Source organism: Leptodactylus fuscus, chromosome 3 (genome assembly GCF_031893055.1).
Source record: "Leptodactylus fuscus isolate aLepFus1 chromosome 3, aLepFus1.hap2, whole genome shotgun sequence".
Classification (NCBI taxonomy): Eukaryota; Metazoa; Chordata; class Amphibia; order Anura; family Leptodactylidae; genus Leptodactylus; species Leptodactylus fuscus.
The window spans coordinates 55,700,774-55,720,978 of record NC_134267.1 but is presented as its reverse complement, the minus strand read 5'-3'; the positions used below and the strand labels follow the sequence as shown (position 1 = coordinate 55,720,978).

The 20,205-nt window shown below is 41.6% G+C and overlaps 1 protein-coding gene across 1 annotated transcript in view; it reads left to right on the top strand.

Moving 5' to 3' along the window:
• SLC24A3 (solute carrier family 24 member 3) overlaps window positions 1-20,205 on the top strand; it is a 237,319-nt gene that overhangs the window by 214,283 nt on the left and 2,831 nt on the right. Inside the window, exons 10-16 of the mRNA XM_075267618.1 lie at window positions 411-544; window positions 2,409-2,569; window positions 2,980-3,250; window positions 3,717-3,883; window positions 6,047-6,161; window positions 8,870-8,982; window positions 20,053-20,118. Of these exons, the coding sequence (XP_075123719.1) occupies window positions 411-544; window positions 2,409-2,569; window positions 2,980-3,250; window positions 3,717-3,883; window positions 6,047-6,161; window positions 8,870-8,982; window positions 20,053-20,118 (1,027 nt within the window). The remainder of the gene's footprint in view (window positions 1-410; window positions 545-2,408; window positions 2,570-2,979; window positions 3,251-3,716; window positions 3,884-6,046; window positions 6,162-8,869; window positions 8,983-20,052; window positions 20,119-20,205) is intronic.

Genomic DNA, 20,205 nt, shown 5'->3' with positions numbered 1-20,205 from the left:
TTGTACCTTGAAGGGACACTATATATAGTGCTGCTTTACTAACATTTATACAGCCATTAAAACTACCTTTCTTAGTTTACAGATTATAGCTATAAGGACAATGTGCTTTTTATAGCAGTGCATTTGTCCCCTGTGCCACAAAACTGACACAACTGCAAAAATCAATGCTAGATATCTGTCATCATTAGAAGAAAGAGGGCATAAGGATGTCAGGGGTTATTTGCCAACGGGCACAACTGATGCTAACCTAGCCTTGTACATAATAGCTCGAAATATTCTGTTTGCAGCTGAACTTCAGACCATTCATAGCTCAAGATGATAATATGTTATGTCACATTTGGAGAGACTAAGGCCTGTGCGCTCTTACAGCTAAGTACAGCGAGTAATCCAGATGGTCTTTTTTTATCTAGATACAACTCATCTATACACCAATGCTTTGAAAGGAGGAAAAAAGGAGCAGGAAACCTGGCAAATGGGCTGGCAAGCAATGCAGAAGTAGATGACAACATCAACTGTGATGCAACTGTGGTGCTACTTAAAAAAGGTGAAGACAATTTACTTAGAAATCCTCATTGTCTTATATATCCATGATGATGGTGATGATGATAATGGTCAGTATGATGATGTACAGCTCCACTTTAGATTAAAGGGAGTCTGCCAGCAGTATATTGGTTATAAACCTGGCCCCATTCCCTGTAGAGGTGATTCTACAGTTTCCATATATGCCTCTGATTTTCAGCTTTGCTGTCCCTTTCACATGTAAACTGTTGTTTCTGTTCATATGCAAATGAGAGAAGTGCTTTGCCCAGGCAAGCGGAGACAGGACCCAAAGTTACTTCTCTAATTTACATATGAATAAAATAGCAATTTAAATGAAGATAGGTCTCCAAAGCTGAATAACAGAGACATAGTTGGAAACTGTAGAATATTCTCTATATGGTACTTACTGTAGAACATCCAATTGTTACATCCAATTATACAACGTCCAGAAGTTGCCTAAGAAGTTGGATAATAAATAGTAATATCACAGCCCAGGTCAGGGGTGTAACTAGCAAAGACTGGCCCACATAGCAAACCTTTGGCTTGGAGCCCCCACATCCACACAGCATAGTACCCCCTTTACTGCCCCCACACAGTATCACTCCCCATTTACACACACAATAATGTCCCAAAGCTGCCTCCAGACAGTAGAATATCCCGAACCGGCCCCTCCACACTGTATAATGTCCCATAGCAGCTCCTTCACACAGTATAATGTCCCATAATGGCCTTTGAACACAGTATAATATCCCATACCGTCCCCTCCACACTGTATAATGTCCCATAGCAGCTCTTTCACACAGTAAAATGTCCCATAATGGCCTTTGAACACAGTATAATGTCCCATAGTGCCTACTCTGCACAGTATAATGTCCCATAGTGCCTATTCCGCACAGTATAATGTCCCATAGTGCCTACTCCGCACAGTATAATGTCCCATAGTGGCTCCTACACACAGTATAATTTACCATAGTGTCCCGTCCGCACATAAAATGTCCCATAGGGGCCCCTACACATAGTATAATGTCCCATAGCGGCCCCTTTGCACAGTATAATGTCCCATAATGGCCTTTGAACACAGTAAAATGTCCCATAGTGGCCCCTACACACAGAATAATGCCCCATAGTGGACCCTACACATAGTATAATCTCCCATAATGGCCTTTGAACACGTAAAATGTCCAATAGTGGTCCCTACACACAGTATAAAATGTCCAATAGTGCCCCCTACACAGTATAATGTCCCATAGTGGCCCCTACACAGTATAATGTCCCATTGAGGCCTCTCTGCACAGTATAATGGCCCATAGCGGCCCCTCCACACAGTATAATGTCCCATAGTCAAATTGATTTCACAGTATAGGATTTAAGGGATTCTATCATTAGTGTCAGTGGTTTTGAGATAAAGACATTCTTGAGTAGCCTTTAAAAAGCCTGTCCTACTACTACCTTCTTTATTTCAATTCTCCCCACTGCTCCGTTGCAATCCCGGTTAATTATTTTATGCACACTGCACCCCCCTCCCCATCATACCTTTATTCACACCCCTCCATTGCTTTTGCCCCGTCTGAACTTCCTCCTCCCTGGATGTTCTTCCTGTCAGATCGCGCTGCTGCATTTGAATTCTCGGCATGCACATTTCCGCTCCATTCAGAGTATGCTGAGTTCAGTAGCGAGCTACAACAAAATGGCGCCCAGGCGCAGTATCGCTCTGAACAGACAATAGAGAATAGACGGTTAATATTATACTATTACTAGTACTGATTTGAGAGACATTTTAAATAAATGTAATTACTGTTTTTCTCGTTCTTTTGGTTATGACCACATTGGCCTCGTCTGGATTATTATATCTTTGTTTATACCTATAGGAAATTTTCACCGTAAAACCTCAGTGATAATGGTGGATGAGATCCTTTCTGCATATCCACATCAGCTATCATTCTCTGAGGCCGGATTGAGGATCATGATAACTAGTCACTTTCCACCAAAAACTCGTCTCTCCATGGCTAGTCGCATGTTGATAAATGAGGTCAGTATATTTGGGTTACAACATCTCCTCTGCTTGTCAATGACCAGTTTTTGCTCACCTATTAATATTATTTTATTAATTCTGATTAATAATAATATCACCATTGTGTAATATGGCCACCATGTAATACAAGATATGTAATATACTGCAATTTACCGCAAAACAAAAACCCGTACTAAAATGCTAAATCTGCACTGGGCCTAGGTGAGCTCTGCAGTCTCTACACCCACCAGCGTTTGTTCACTGTGGGGCAGATTTACTAATATGCATACGCCTAGATTTTGTAATAAAATATGTAAAGTTTTGCATACTGTAGACAGTCTACTCTAGTATGACACATTAGACAGGTTGGATAAATGGCACCGTATATTTGGTATTTTTGTTAATCCCATTTCTAATGTCCTCACCAGAGACAGAGATTAATAAACAGCCGAGCCTATGCAAATGGAGAATCAGAAGTTTCCATTAAAATTCCAATTAAACATGCTGTGGAGAACGGGACAGGCCCTGGGATCTCTACAGAGAGAAGTGCAAATGGCACAAGAAAGGATGAAGATGTGGCAGAAGCCGGCAATGAAACAGAGAATGAAAACGAAGACAATGAAAATAATGAAAATGATGAAGATGAAGAAGAGGATGATGATGATAATGATGGACCTTTCACACCTTTTGAGCTTCCCAGTAAGTGTCCGTGGACTCTCTTATCTATCAGTAATAGCTTGCAGGGCAGGGATCAGCAACCTTTGACACTTCAGCTACTGAGAAACTACAACTCCCATCATGTTCCAGTCATTTCTGTGGGAATTATGAGAGAGAAAATGGATAAGGAGCAGAAGTGTAATGTAAATATAAGCCGACTAGTAACTCATATTAGCAGGATTAAAATTACTTTTATATATTTGTCCAACAGCATGCAATTCAAGCAAAGCACCAGTAGGTGGCACTAGATGCTAGAAGAAGAACATATATTTGATAATACCATTCAATGCACAGGAGCTGATTAAAAAAGGTCAATGCTTAGCTATATTGGATGTGGCCTTTATCAGATATGCCTATAAGTATGTCAGCACACATGTTCCGTCCAGATAAAGTGTTGCAGTAAGTTTCTTCCTTATCTAACATAATGTATTTGTTTGCCTCTTAACAGCTGGGGTGGCCAATAAAGCTAAATGGCTGGTCACATGGCCACTGTGTTTCCTCCTGTACTTCACCGTACCCAACTGTTCTAAACCTCGATGGGAGAAATGGTTCATGTTTACATTCATCTCATCCTCTATCTGGATCGCAGCTTTCTCTTATGTGATGGTCTGGATGGTAAGTAAAAGGAGTAGTAAAGGTAGATTATGCATTAACCCTTTAGTTCAGGCCAGAAAAGAGACGAGTGCAGGCAACACATGCACAAATCTCCAATGAACACAGGGCAGCCGAAGGTTGGGCGCATGCACAGTGAAACCAAGGAGTCCTGCCTCTCATGTGCTGGGACCACCGAAGATCAGATCAGTGAGAACATCAGACTCGTCTCTCATTGAATATTCAGACATTTTTCAAAATACCACAGACACACTATAAGGATATTTGGGACACCACCAGTCCATAAGGACCAGTTGGTAGTTTAGTGTCTCAGATTCAAAAGACAGATTCCCTTTAAGTTAGCCATACACTTCACATAGCTGTTGCCCAAATGTTTATTTGACTGGCAGCTATTCCTCTCAACCTATTTTCCCGTATACACATGCATACGTGGCCTGGCCAAGCATGTATGTGTTTTCAGTCGGAAAGGTTAGAAAACCGCTCTTAGACTCCTCTAGAGGCAGCTTAACTCACCTGAGAACCAAACATACCGGGTTTTTAAAGATGGCGGGTACTCTGATGCCAAGTGACCATCATACCCGGAGGGGGTCTTTGTTGTTATGCACAAAGGAGACCTGTAGCGTAGTGAATCCATCATAGACTACAATACATTTGTATTACAGTCTATGGGACACGAATGAAACAATTGCAGGTTCAAGCTCCCTATAGGGGCTTAGGAAATAGTCTAAAAAATAAATAAATACACAAAAACAAACAAATTATATATCCTGGAGTCTGAAAATGGCAAATACCATAGCAAGAGAAAAAATTACAAGAGCTAAACTGCTGGTTTTTTGCTGTTTCACCTCCCATAGAAATTTTAATAAAAAGTGAGCAAAAGATCATACATTGCACAAACTGTTATGAATGAAAAGTACATCTCACCCTGCAAAAAAAGTTGCTTTATGCATACCCTTAGATGGAAATATAAAAATAGTCACGGCTGTCACAATATGGTGATTTTTTATTTAAGGGTTTAAAATGCAAAAATTCAAAAACTACTATATCACTATGTTCTGAAGGTGAAAATCTTGTCCTTCAGGCTAAGGCCCCACGGGACAACCCACCGCAGTAAAGCGCTGCGGGAAAATCCGCGTCAGGAACACATCGCGGTTCTTCCTGCAGCGCTTTATTTATTTTATTATTATTTATTATGCTTACTTATATAGCGCCATCATATTCCGCAGCGCTTTACAGACATTGACAGTCACTGTCCCATATAGGGCTCACATTCTACATTCCCACTCAGTATGTCTTTGGTGTGTGTGAGGAAACCGGAGTACCCGGAGAAAACCCACGCAAACACGGGGAGAACATACAAACTCCTTGCAGATAAGGGGGCCACACGGTGGCTCAGTGGTTAGCACTGCAGCCTTGCAGTGCTGGAGTCCTGGTGTTCAAATCCCACCAAGGACAAAAAAAAAAACATCTGTAAGGAGTTTGTATGTTCTCCCCGTGTTTGCATGGATTTCCATCCCATTTTCTAAAAAAGACATACTGATAGGGAAAAATATACATTGTGAGCTCTATGTGGGGCTCACAATCTACATTTAAAAAAAAAAACTCCTTGCAGATGTTGCCCTTGGCAGGATTTGAACCTAGGACTCCAGCGCTGCAAGGCTGCAGTGCTAACCACTCCAGTTTTACTCCGCGGACTTTCTGTTACAATTATATCTATGGGGAAACCGCCGACGTTTTCGTACATATAATTAACATGCTGCGATTTCCAAAACCGCGACAGTTTTGGAAATCATGACGTGTCCACGCTGCGGTTTTTACCGCAGAGTGTGCATGGGATTCACAAGAATCCCATCCACTTTGCAGTTACTGTAAAATGCCGCAATTTTTCCTGCAGCGTTTCTACCGCGGGCAAATCGTGGCGTTTCCAGCCCATTGGGCCCCAGCCTAAAAGTGTGCATATATGAGTAAAAGTCTGGACATTGGCTTTCCTCTGATTTGTTGTCGGAAAGGGGAGGGAAGCCATGCTCCCAACAATTACTAACGCAGTTGTACTATCTGGTTCTGGGAACCTGGATAAAAAACATTGGTGACATACAGTACATGTAACTTATTTATTGTGAAATCCTGTTGTATAATACCAAATGTCATATTATTCTTGATTTGCAGGTCACTATAATCGGGTTTACCTTGGGAATACCAGATGTAATTATGGGCATCACCTTCCTGGCCGCTGGAACTAGTGTCCCGGACTGTATGGCCAGCCTCATCGTCGCAAGACAAGGTTTGTGCACTTGGCGAAATACAATACACTATCCGTCTACTCTCATTATCTTGAAACAATCCCTTACTTCATGTTTGCCTCTACTATATTTAAAAATGGCCCTATTGGATTATAAGTGGGTTCAGTTGGGATAGCTAAAATATTTCTCCAATAAAGTAAAAAATCAAGCTTCAATGTGATGAAACCTATGTACAGTATTACAGCATGTATGTCCATAGCATGCGTGTAAGGGGATAGTTGCTGTCCTGAATTTGCAGAGACCATCAGGAACATTTAGGGGGCAGAGCATAAAAATCCCTGTTTCAAACTGGGCAGTCCGATTCAGTATAGACTATACAGGGCATTTGAGAAAGGGCGCTTAGCCCGAAAGTGTTGTGTGATTAATAATGGGTTCACGATTGGACCAGCGCGCCTCCTGTCCCCTCTTTGCTGCCCATTATATTTAAAAAGGTCCTCTGAAAGGGGATGCAACTATTGGCAGGTATTTTAGCATCTCATACATATTGTGTACTGAGGTATAAGGCAGCAATATGAACAGTAGATCAGTATTCAGTTCAATAATGCCTCCATGCACCTCTATCTACCAATGCAATGCATCTACGTGAGACTAGGGTGGGTGTCAGACATACATTGGAGAATGTCGAATGTCATGATTTGTTTCCAAATGGATTGTCACAAAATCCTTGAAAAACACTTCCACATGAATCCACTGAAAATTGGAACCAGATGTTTAGAAGGGGCCCATGTTATGTATCTGAGGCCCAATTGTGAAGGGAGCTCCTAGTATGGAAACAAATCTAATCTCCACAAGTAGGTACTGTATATATTGTTAATAGATTGTGACAAGCCATGAAAAAATTCACCATTTTTACACAAAAATTGTGAGTTTTTAAATTTCTCTTACCTTTAAAGAGGCATGGTGGGGTGAGGCGGGGATGTGGCCGGCGACTCCGTCAGACTTAGAATTTTATTCAGAATAGATTATAATTTATGATACTTTCTAGCATAAAGGATACAATAAATCTACACCAGAAAAGAGGTGGCATAGATTTCTGTTTGGGTGCATGGACCCTGGAGAATGAGTACCTCTTTTTTTTATGTAGATTGTGAGCCCCACATAGGGCTCACAATTTACATTTTTCCCTATCAATATGTCTTTGGAATATGGCATGGAAATCCATGCAAACATGGGAAGAACATACAAACTCCTTGCAGATGTTTTTTTTAACCCTTGGCAGGTTTTGAACCCAGGACTCCAGTGAGGCAAGGCTGCAGTGCTAACCACTGAGCCACCATGTGACCCCCTTGGAGAATGTGTACCTTGTCATATATTGGGTGCAAACTTTGACAGGGCAGGGAATACTAAAACCAGTTTTGATAACTCATCCCCATTTATTGTACAATCCTACTCAGTGAATGACTAATATCTCTGTATACACACTGATACAAGTTGTCAATCACTTACTAGGACCGTCCACTGGACCCCCAAACCTAAAATTATCAGATTTTTTGTAAATTGATACATGTTATACTGCATATTTTCCAACACTCTATGTATCAACCTGACCAGCTCTACATGCTATCTGCTGATCACACTGAATTTTCGTGTGAATCCGCCTCAAAAAAAGCCTCCCAATCATTTCAGTGGGAGTCAGTAGCAGTTTCTTTCCTGTACCAGATTTTCTTAGCTAGAAGAAAGAAAAAAGTGAAATGGCTTAATCTGAAATATCTTCAGGCGAATTCCACCTAGAAAAACCCATTGGAATCAATGGAAGGTGGAAAAAACATGACGCTTTTTTTTTTACACTGTTTTTGATGTGTTTTTTTATGTGGTTTTTGCAAAACATTTTCAGGTCCATACAGTGTGCTGGAGCAAAGAAACATGTCAAAAACCACATCATGTAAAGAAACACAGCAAAAAACATTTCCTTATTCCTGAAGCAGATTTTTCAACGCTGATTTTGAGGTGAAATCAGCCTCAAAAAACGCTTCCATTCATGTCAGTGGGCGACAGTAGTAGTTATTTTCCCCTGAGGGTCAGTGCACACAGAGTTTTTTGGCGCTGATTTTGACGCTGAATCCGCCTCAAAATCAGTCTCCAAAAGTAGCCTCCCAATAGAACTCTATTGGGAGGCTTTTTTCAGAGGCTGATTTTGAGGCAGATTCAGCGTCAAAATTGGCACAAAAAAACTCTGTGTTCACTGACCCTAACTCATGTGGACTGTGCCTTAAAAAACTCATTGAGAGTCTTCTGCCCTGAGAAACTGGACAGGGGACAGAAACCCAGTGTTCAGTTGTCAGCTCATTCATTTGAATGGGTTTGCAAAGTGACGTCATGTGCGTCTTCTTTCTGTCCATTGCGAAACCTTTTTTTTTTTTTTAACCGGACACAAAGTCCTGCATGTCCGACTTTGTGTCCGGATAAAAATACAAGTTTTATCGCGGACAGGAAGAAGACGCAAAGGGGTCATCAAGTGAATGGGTTTGAAAACTGACCGCTGGGTTTCCATCTCCTGTCTAGTTTCTCTGGCTAAACCAGACACCGGGCACAGATGTGAACCCGCCTTAACTCCATTATCCGGTAGTATATGTACTAGACTGCAGAAATATATTCAATATATTCAGCTGTGAATAAATGAAACATTAATACCTTTCATGCAGACAAATATAAGTATATAGATTTCATCTGAATATTTTCCTCCTCTCAGGTATGGGAGATATGGCTGTATCAAACTCCATCGGAAGCAATGTATTTGATATCCTTATTGGATTGGGGCTCCCTTGGGCGTTACAGACTCTGGCTGTGGACTATGGCTCATATGTAAGTTGTTTGCAGTTTTCATCTTCTGCATATTTTCTGGAATAGTTTATAGTAAGATTTATCTAAACATAGGATATGTCATATATTTATGTTTGAGGAGATTAACATGTCGCTGAATGCGATGCCGGTAAATCCGAGAGATTGAGGAGCTGTACGCTGGTGAACCCTGACTCATTACACCATAGCACCGCCTGTAAGGTTACAAATCCTGGAGGGATCAACTTCATTTTAGGGAGATCAGTGTACAGAGCACTTGTTTGGCAGCGCAATCCAATCATGTTTATAGAGTTTGTTCATTTGGGTGTTCAGTATATAGTAATAGCCAATGCACACAACTATAAATGACCATTATGCAGGGAGCGAGGCAGTTACCTATCAAGTTAGGATTCCCCCAAATACCATCCAACAGTGATTACAGTACAGGACACTATTTCTATAGATAACTATAGTGATACAAGTTTAGTTCTGTGTGTAGTGTTCAGGCCGGTAAATCAGAAAACTGGCGTGAGCTATAATGAATCTGTTGGGCCGAGGAATACCGATTCTGCTTTGCCCACATTCACCTTGCCCCCAATGTGCACCACAATATCATCCCTCTATGTCAGAAACTGGTGTAGAGGAATTAATGAATTCCTCCCAATGTCTATAGGTTCATAGAAAACCAGGCATTGATCTATAGGAAACTACCTTCCAAAAGGTGGCGCTAGAGTGAGTTTTTCTTTTTATGTCAAGGAAAACGTCTTTAAATATTCCTTTCCAAGTATGATACTGCACGTCAGTCTCTGTTTTCTTCACTAATGGTCCACAGCGAGTATAAGAGACCATAAAATGAAACCACATAGAGACCTCTTCTGCTGTTTGGTTGTCCCCTTGTTTGTTTGCAACCGTAACAACTTTTTCCAGCAGTCAGCCCTAAGTCTTGCTATTATGGAGTTACTGCTAAAAGGTAATGGATTGCTATTTAACTGATAAGATCTACAGACAACAAGTAAACAAGCCACTAATAATCCAAAACCAATCTGTTGTCCAAGGCTCGGTTCACATCAGTGCTTGAACTTCATTTGATGTTTCCATCCCCAAGCCCCAAAATGCAGAGAGAAAAGAGCTGCAAGTGGCGCCTTTCTGACTGCATTTTTCACCCTTTTTGGGCAGAAACCCGGACCCCATTATAGTCTATGGGGTCCATGGGTTTCTGTGAGTAACTGCTTTTTTAAGTGGATAAGTTTTCCATTCCAGGGGTCCCCAAGCAGACCCCCAAATGGAATTCCAAACGCAGGTGTGAACCTCGCGTAAGGTCTCTCCAATGTATTCAACAGAGCCAAATGCAAAGATGGATGGATATGGCAGCCTAGAACCCAGGTTGTAACCTCAGAACAAGGTGGCAGAAACCCCAGCCAAAGTCTGACTGGTAGGCATAGGAACTTTAAAGCAATAGCCATGTGGCAAATGCAGATGGGCAGAGAACTTAATGATCCTGAGTCTTTCTTTTCTTCTTAGTTGCTATGACTCCTAGTATCTTTTCTATCTGCTATGAGCTTCTATGTGTTCTTTCTTTAATATATTACTATCTGCTGTAACACACTGAATTTACCCATGGTGGGACTATTAATGGATTATCTTATCAAACTCATTAAGTTTCATGTTAAACTTTGCTACATATGTAACTACTCCCAATATTATAATTAAAAATAGTGCCATCAAACCACCCCACTGATATTCCCACCTCTTGAATAACTTTTACATTAGTGTGCGTCATGACACAAATAGTGCCCAACCATGATTGTTCCTATTCTGATGGCGCTGAGGGCATTAAACAATCTTCTGCCCGTGAAACTGGGCAGGAGACGGAATGGGTTTGCAAAGTGACCGCCCATGAGCATCTTGTGCCTCTCCGTGGTGAAACCGTTTTTTTTAACAGGACACAAAGTCCTGCATGTCCAAATTTGTATCCGGTTAAAAAAAAAACAGTTTTGCCGGGGAGAGGCAGAAGACGCTCACGGGCGGTCACTTTGCAAACCCATTCAAGTGAATGAGTTTGAAAACTGACTGCCGGGTTTCCGTCTCCTATCCAGTTTCTCGGGCAGAAGACAGAAACATACAAAGCGGAGACAGGGTGCAGGTGTGAACCCGCCCTAAGATAGATAGGAAGAGATAGGGGAACCTATTTATCATTTGATGCTTAAAGGGATTCCCCATGAACATAACCATATTTAGATTTTTAGACAATGAAAAGTTAAATATTTTTGCAAATATAATGAATTAAAAATTTTGTGAATTTTAAAGATTTTCTCTAATAATCTCAGCAGCAACAGTCGTTATTGGTTGCCAGTGGATACGACCATGATTATGTTTATAGGTCCGTGCATGATGCCGGGATTCTGGTATTCTCCAAACCTTTCGTTCAGTCCCTGCCCTTAGTATAAATATAGGGAATCAGTTTTGGTCCTTTTTACTCCAGGAAATATATCAAGACTTTACCCCTGATCATTGTAGAGGCTTCTTGGGAGTGCAGTGCAGAAGAACCTTAAATGTCTCCTTGACTGAACTATAAAGTGACCTCGTTCATCGGAATCTACAGAATGAAAATAAGCAAGTTTAGCCAGCATGGAGTCTGCCTAGTGAATTACAGATAAGGTTCCAGCAGAGGCCAGCTGTGACATCTATTACACTGAGTTTTGTTTCCTGGCAGAGTGAATTCCTTGGCCGGTGTTATTTCCCCAGGGCACACACACACTGTTAGTTCCAGAGAAGCTTTCTATGATGCACAACAGCGACTTTCAAGTAAAATCCATTCTGTATATCCACAATAAGGAGATGTGAAGATATTACTTACTCTGGGCATGTCCTATGACTATATACAGGGCTGGATTGTCTAAGGATCATATAGAGGCGTTATCTAAAAAGATGTCTTTTTCATCAAACCTCAGACTTACAGCCGCGAAGCATTTAGGCCATTATGTTGGTTAGATAATTACCAAAACCATTTGAGTCAGCATCTTCTAATATGACTCTTTGACTTCTTGACGTCAGTCACCCTCTGACCACATACAGTCCCAGCTGATCTCAACCATTGGTTTTGGGATATTTCACTATATTGAATTTTTTTTTTTTACACTGAACAATGACTGGTCATGGAGCCTTCAATTGACAACTGCTGGTATAAGAAAGATGCTCAGCAGTCACTTCTATTCCCATACACAATACATTTTTTGGTTGTAGAAATTTTTTAAAAAGGTTTTTACCATTGGTCCTACCAGAGGCAAAGTCTTATTTTTTTCCAACTAAGAAAACTATTTTTGCATATCTTTTCCCAAAATACTTAGGGAGCATGTATGGCTTTTAAGTATCCGTATACTAATATGGCGGTCTCTTCAATAAAACAAAGTAGCCTTCATTACTTTTATTTCCTACATTTACACATCAGGCTGTAAATTGACATTGAATGGTTGTCTCAAGTGATCAGTGGCAATTGTAAGCCCTGGGCTGCTCCCAAAACTTAGGCCTCCACTTAGGCCTCTACTGTTGACCAAACTCTATCTATGATCAACACTACTTTTTTACTAGATGTCAGACCAGACCCCTAATATAAAACCCGAGACGAAACAAAAAAAATCTATAAATTCCTTAAATCCCAAGCTCTTCTTTAGGTCTAGCTACCACAGCATTCTCTCTGCCCTGAGTGTAAATTATTGGGTAGAGCTCACAAACAGACTTAGTTACATAGAAGTCTACGGAGAGGGAAGGGGGAGGAGTCAGTCCAGTAAGTGAGAAACAAGCACAGACACATGCTGCCTAAGCTAACAGTAAACATTTATCACAGTTTCATATATGATTTCCAGAAGATCTTAGGATTACTGTGGAGGGAATAACTAAAAGGTTAATTTTGGGCTCCCCTATGCAACTTATCCTCAAAACTGGTAACTCTAAATTTCAGCAACATTTGCATTTTCCTTTGCTTCTCTATCTAGGCTGCCATGAAGACTTCTTCATAACTATGTCTATGAACACAAGTTTCCACGCATTCCCATCTATATGTTTGACAACTGCTAATTTTGGCATTGAAAAGTTACTATCCTGCTTTATGAGTGAAAGGTCATGTATCATAAATGTTCTTCCCCTACCTTTACTCCTTTGCATCGGAGGACAGGGATAAGGAATTTACAATCAACAGAATGCCCCCATCAAAGGAAATCAGTAGATCAAGGAAGTTCAATGAGCCCTGGTGTGGGAAGGGTGATCTGTGGGCCCCCTGGCTTATGGGCCTTGTCATAGCTGCAACCACTACGACCTCTGTAGTTAGACAAGTGTTACTGAGCTGTATAGATGTGAATAAAGCTGTGTTGAGAGACTTTACTGTAGTCTACTCCAGGATGCCAGTTTCTCTCGACCTCTCACTCACTCCTCTTTCTCCTTTCTGTCCTCTTTCTATAGACTTCTATGAACTGCAGCCTGTCTTCATTGTAGATAGGTTTGGCAGTGAATTGAACAGCTTAGGGGTCAGGAGAGGAATTTTCCTTTCATAAGATATATTACAAAGTTTCTTATATTCACCTGAACTGTTCATTTACCAAATGCAAATCCACAGTTACTCTCTAAAAACAAATACAGAATAACAGCTGTAGTTCAATGAAAGCACAAAAACCACATGCCATCACTGCGGTGCATGACATGATTTCCTGTGTCAATTACTTCACCACATAAAACTTTTCATGGGTAATTGCCAATTAGATAGGAATATAAACTCCAGCCATGGACAGTTCCAGCTGTTTCAAACCGTTCTGACCTTTTAGTTATGCAAAAAAGGTATTTTAATATAAAACACATCATAAATGTAATTACAGTTAAAGGGGTATTCCAGCTAAAAGATTTTATTACCTAACCATTGGATTGGTGATAAATGCTAGATCTTTGGGAATCTGAATGCTGGGCTTGTGTTTGTCAGTGCCATAGACTTGGAATAGAGGGCAGGGCATTTGGTCATCTGCTGCTCCAGGGGGATGTAGTGGTTAATGCCAACATCCCAGTTGGCCCATAGTCACTCTATAGACACCAGGGTTATGAGATGAAACTACATGCCGGCTGTCTTTCTGGTTTCCTATGATTACTGTCTGTTTCCATAATAGATGGATCGCCAAGCTTATGTCCATTTTAAAGGGAATTTCCTGCCCCAGATTGCTTTTTCATACTGATGACCTATACATGGGATCCATGGGGGTCTGACACCTGGACCCCGTACAGATCAGTAGCCTCTGGGTGCCAAAAGCGCCTAGTGAACAGGCAGCACGTGCAGAACTGCCCCTATTCAAGTAATGGAGGGGGTATACATCTCACTCAGACTACTCAGGTGAGTGAGATGAAAATCTCCAGAAAGACTGGTTCTCAGCAGATAACTTTTGTCTACTGGGCGTTATTTCAAGTTCTCTCTATTGGGCTGGATTTTTAGGAATGGCAGGTAGGTTGGTAGTGGGACCTGTCACTCCAACCCCCTCCAGTCCACACATTGTGGATGTTTCTGCAGCGTGTCAGCTGCTGTGAATTGTCCTCATCAGTGAGGTTTAAAAGATCAGCTCCAGCAGCAAGACTGTGGGCGGAGCTTGGCTGGAGAGCCATCAGGAAGGTCAGACTGTTGGACCTGTCTTGGTTGATGCAACCTACTGTTGAGTCTGCTATTATAGGTGAGGTAACCTATGTTGAGTTAGAGTCTAGCTGGGCAGGTATTTATTTTTGTATGGTTTCCTTTTTTTGTTGCTGCACTACCTTTTTGAGTGAAAATAAAAATCTACATTTGTTTTGGACTAAAGAAACTGGACATGTGTGTCTATGCCACCCCACCTATCAACCCCAGACCCTGACAATATATACACCGATACACCGTATTTTTCTGACTATAAGACACACTTTTTACCCCCAGATTTGGGAGGAAAATGGAGGTGCATCTTATAGTTCGAATGTGGACTATAAGAGGGTTGGAGGAGCACACTCCGGCTGCCACTGGTTTCCTGCAGTAGCAGAAGTGTGGTGATGCTGCGGGCCCCAGCACTTGTCCCAGCTGCTAAAACCCTCCCTGGCATCCGCCGTTCTATTACAGCGGATGCCGGGTCTATAAGGATAATGGAGGCCGCTCTACTTCAGAGCAGTCGCCATAGCAACCGGGTCTCTGCTGTAACGTACAGCGGAGACACTGGAGCTAATGCCCACAATCAGAGTCTTCATTAGTACTTAAAGTTCCCCCCAAAGTTTAAAAATAGCCCCCGGGCTTGTCCCCACCGGGCCCATACCTGTAAAGTTGCAGGCCAGCTCCTACCCGGCAAGATAGCAGAAGCTGACCTGTTCCAGTGACAGCCGGGAGCCTACTGAAGGCTCCCAGGTTTGTCATAGCAATAAGTAATGTATAGAATCTCCCATAGATTGCAATACACTTGTATTGCAGTCTATGGAACTTGTGATCAAATGACTGTTGCAAAACTACAACTCCCATATATTAAATATTTTACCATTTTTTGCTTTAAATTTTTTTCCCCTAATTTCCACCTCTAAAACCTAGGTGCGTCTTATAGTCCGAAAAAAATGTGTGTGTGTGTGTGTGTGTGTGTGTGTGTGTGTGTATATATATAATTTTTTTTATTGTTTTTTTCCACATTTACTTTTAATATCAACATAGTATACATGTTGGATGACAATCCTATAATGGCAACTATATTATCTCCCAGATTTTCAAGAAACTTCAGAGAGTTTCCAGTAACTCGAAGGAGAAGGACAAGGCATTAAAATGTTTCTTTTTTTGTAGCAAAATTCTAAAAATATTTGAATAAAATAAAAACACATTTAATTTGCTAATGAAAAACTGCATGCCAATATTTTAATTATAACCCCAACACCGCAAGAGACTCTGGCATATTAACAATTATTGCTTTCACAAAATCTAAACACAGTTCCAGATGATTTTCCAAGTATAAAATAATATGTTGCAATTTTCCAATTAAAATATATCTACTTTTTCTTAAGGCCTGCTTCACATCTGTGTTCGGTATTCCATTCGGAGAGTCCACTTGGGGACCCCTGAACAGAATACCGAAGCCATTGATAAGCGGTGAGCAATGAAGGCACATGGCTCCCATAGACTATAATGGGGTCCGTGTGTTTTCCGCGCGGTGTACGCATAGAACAGGCGGAGAGAAAAGGACTTCATGAACTACTTTTCTCTTCGTATGACTCATGCGGACATTGCGCGGGAAACACACAGACCCCATTATAATCTATAGGGTCTGTGTGCTTTCATTGCTCACCACTAGTCAATGCCTTTGGTATTCCATTCGGGGGGTCCCCAAACGGACTCCCCAAACAGAATACCGAACGCAGATGTGAACCAGACCTTAGATTTAAAATTAATAAAATGGAATAACGGCCGCATAACAAAAGTAAGGTGAATGCAGCAATTTCATAGGTACCAGACAACTACCTGATTTGTATGGTGGTGTGTCAAAGAAAGGCTCAGGCATATTGGTGGGAATTGATTAAGGCTGAACCCTCACATTGTGAAAACACTATGTTTTACATTCTGGCTAATCCCATCCTCACATTGCAGAATTAAATCTACAGCAGAAAATCGCAGCATGTCAGTTATCCCTGCAGAAACGCTGGCGTTTTCCATATTGGTATAACAGAGCCAGCAAGACCGCAGAGGAATACTCTGCAAAATCGCGATGAAAAACGCTGTAGAAAAAAAAACTGATGTGTTTCCCCTATGTTTTTTACTAGTGTGTTTTGTTTTTTTTCCTGCGCCTCACTATGTGGGGCATTCTCTATGTCAGTCCTTAATCCATTCTCCCACTGGCGCTAACTGCATTTGAATTATTAAAAGGCTCCTGCCTCTTTATAATTTAGTCACACTCCTGTGTACCCATCAGGAAAGGGTATGTATGTGTATATATATATATATATATATATATATATATATATATATATAACTCACACTAGCTTTCTCATGTGGTTTATAGTAAATTTGGCGCATCTATGATGCAAAAGGTAACATGCTCCAAAGAGGCGCCACATTTATACCCGTAAATTCCCCCCATTGAATTTTATCATGCCTGATACATTGTTCACCATAAGTCACTACCAGCGTGCCTCTTCACTGTGCCACAAGGGCATCTTTTTAAAGATTCATACTATTTAGTTAACTTTTCCCAGGTCTCCAACTCAGGATCTTATGTATGGTAGGCAGCCACCCTGATGGTTGAGCATCAGACCAGTGGCGGATCGAGGGTTTGCGGGGCCCTGGGCAATTGACTTTGGCGGGGCCCTACTTACTGGGGGTCTCGCACTTCTAACCTGTACTTCCCAACTGTTGAAGACTAGAAAGAGGGAACAGAATGTGCGGCGCACGCAGCGCGCCGCAGCAAATTAGGCCCCGCCCACTTTTATGTTGACTCCACCCATTCTCATTCAATTTTCATGTGATTCCACACAGTATAATCCTCCTACAGTCCCCCCGTAAATTATATCTCCCCCCCATTTTCATATACACCCTTCATCTACCCCTAGTTTCATGTCCCACCCTCTATCTCTGTCCCCAGTTTCATGCCATTCTCCCTCTTTATCTGCCCACAGTTTCATTTCCCCCCCGTCTCTGCCCCAGTGTCATGCCGTTCTCCCCCCTTCATCTGCCCCAGTGTCATGCCGTTCTCCCCCCTTCATCTGCCCCAATGTCATGCCATTCCCCCCCTTCATCTGCCCTAGTGTCATGCCGTTCTCCCCCTCCATCTGCCCCAGTGTCATGCCGTTCTCCCTCCTCCATCTGCCCCAGTGCCATGCCGTTCTCACTCACTCACACTCACACACTCACACACACACACTCACACACACACACACACACACACACACTCACCATTCCTCGCTCCCCCGCAGCTCTCTCTCTCATACACATATTGTAGCCGCGATGTGATGACGTCATCACATCGCGGCTACAAATGCCGGAGGCCCGGAGTTCAGCGTTAAAGCAGGAGCTGAGCTGTGACAGCTCCGGCTTTAAACGCCTATGCATTCAGCTCATCGGCGTCCTACCGCCGATGAGCTGAAATACATAGGCGTTTAAAGCAGGAGCTGTGAGCTCAGCTCCTGCTTTAACGCTGAGCTCAGTTGGAGTCGGGACATGCCGACCGGGACCATTTTGTTAGGTCCCGGCCGCGCCGCGGGGCCCCGGGCTGTTGCCCGGCTCGCCCGGCCCTGGATCCGCCCCTGCATCAGACTAAACAGTTCTTAGAGAATTTCTCTGACCAAAGGCTTCTATAGTACTTATTCTATTATATGCTATAAAGATATATAGATATAGATAGAAAGATAGATAGATAGATAGATAGATAGATAGATAGATAGATAGATAGATCTGTATTGAAGCCTTATGTCAGCAGTTAGGTTCAGATGTACAGTATAACATGAAGCCCCTCAGCCCCAATACAAAATCTGTACTAGACCCCCACTATGGCCCGGTTCACAACTGCAAGCAGTAGTTTTCTCTCCGCATGTTTCATGTGAAAACCACACGGACCCCATTATAGACTATGGGGTCCACGGGTTAACTTATGGTATCCGCTTTTTAATGCTTATAGATTTCTGTTCGGGGGGTCCCCAAGTGGACTTCCAGAACGGAAACCTGAACGCAGATGTGAACCGGGCCTAAAATATATTGTTTATAGTACTGAGTTCCTCATATTAGAAAAAGGCATCCTCCCTTAAGTTATGCCCCTGGCTAACTCTGCGAATCAACTATTAGTTTTTAAAGGGCTTGTCCAAAATCTGAACCTTTTTTATACTAAGACCTATCCACTATTCTATAAGTCATCAGTATCAGCTCAGTCAGACACCCAAAACCCAAACCGATCAGCTGATATACTGCTGAGCTGCAGTTCCAGGCAACACTGTAACAGTAACGCCTGCAGCTGCAGTCCCACTCTCATCACTTGAATAGGAGCAGGACCGCTTCCAGCTGTACTTGGTATATGGCTTCTGGCAGCCGCATCAGCTAAGTGGATCGTATGGATAGGTCATCAGTATCAATAATCAGATTCTGGATAACCCCTTTGAGTCCTAAAAAATTCCTTCAGTGCTTAAAAAATTCTTTATGAAAATGCTGACCATCATCCTAGACACAATAAGTAAAAAGGATGTTTGAATTAACCCCAAAACACTGCCCAAGATATGGTCTTGAACTTTAGCATGACCTCAATGTGGAAAAACTGACTCATTCCATTAGTGATGCATTGTATACAATGGAAAATACTTCTCTGTGACTGTTGTCTCATAATTCCTAACAACTAGACCTTTAGACTCAGTTTTGCTAATTCCCTAGAACAGAATGTTACCTCTTATAAATTGTTGTGACGGAGAAAATGTGTTTCATGTCATTTGATGGCGATCATATTTTGAGTTCCAGGAATTGCAGGATGAAATAATAGGTTTTGCTGTCTTTAGACATTCATGTAATATTGATTTAATTAATACTTTCAGGATGCTCGAAGGTTAATTAGTTCATATGGAAGTGATAATTAGGTTACAAAGATAATTTCCAAATCTCATTTACATGCATGTTATGATTCTTCTAACTAATATCTTTAACTAGTACTAAATCAGAAGACATTAGTCCTCATAGCTGTGACATTATACAGCCAACATTACCCGCCCCCGAGGAGTTTTATGCCATTCATTTGACAATATCATAGTGAAAGGGTCTTTTGGAAACCTGGAAAATAGTCTGAGCCATGCAATGTACTAATAAATAGATAATAAAAGGTCAATGTGTTAAGGAACACCCAGGACAAAACTGATCCTCTGTGTTATACCTACTGAAGAGCCTGAGGAGTGGTGCATGACTAGCGGATTCTCTTTGATGTCCTGTGAATCTTAGTATCATGCACCACATATAGTCTATGCTAGTCTTAGGGGGTCATACAGAAGACGACAGGTAATAAGATGTTCAGCATTATGTAATTGTAAATAAATATTTAGTAGAAATGTAAGAAAGAAATGTCATTTAATCACGTGTAATATTAAACTATTATTCTTCTATTACAGATACATCTTAACAGCAGAGGCCTCATATATTCTGTGGCTTTGCTCCTGGCTTCCTTGTTTGTTGCGGTATGTAGTAACACCCTGCATGGCTACTGTTTTATACTTAAAGGGGTTGTCCAGGATATTTCTAAATATATTACTTTATGTTCAAGG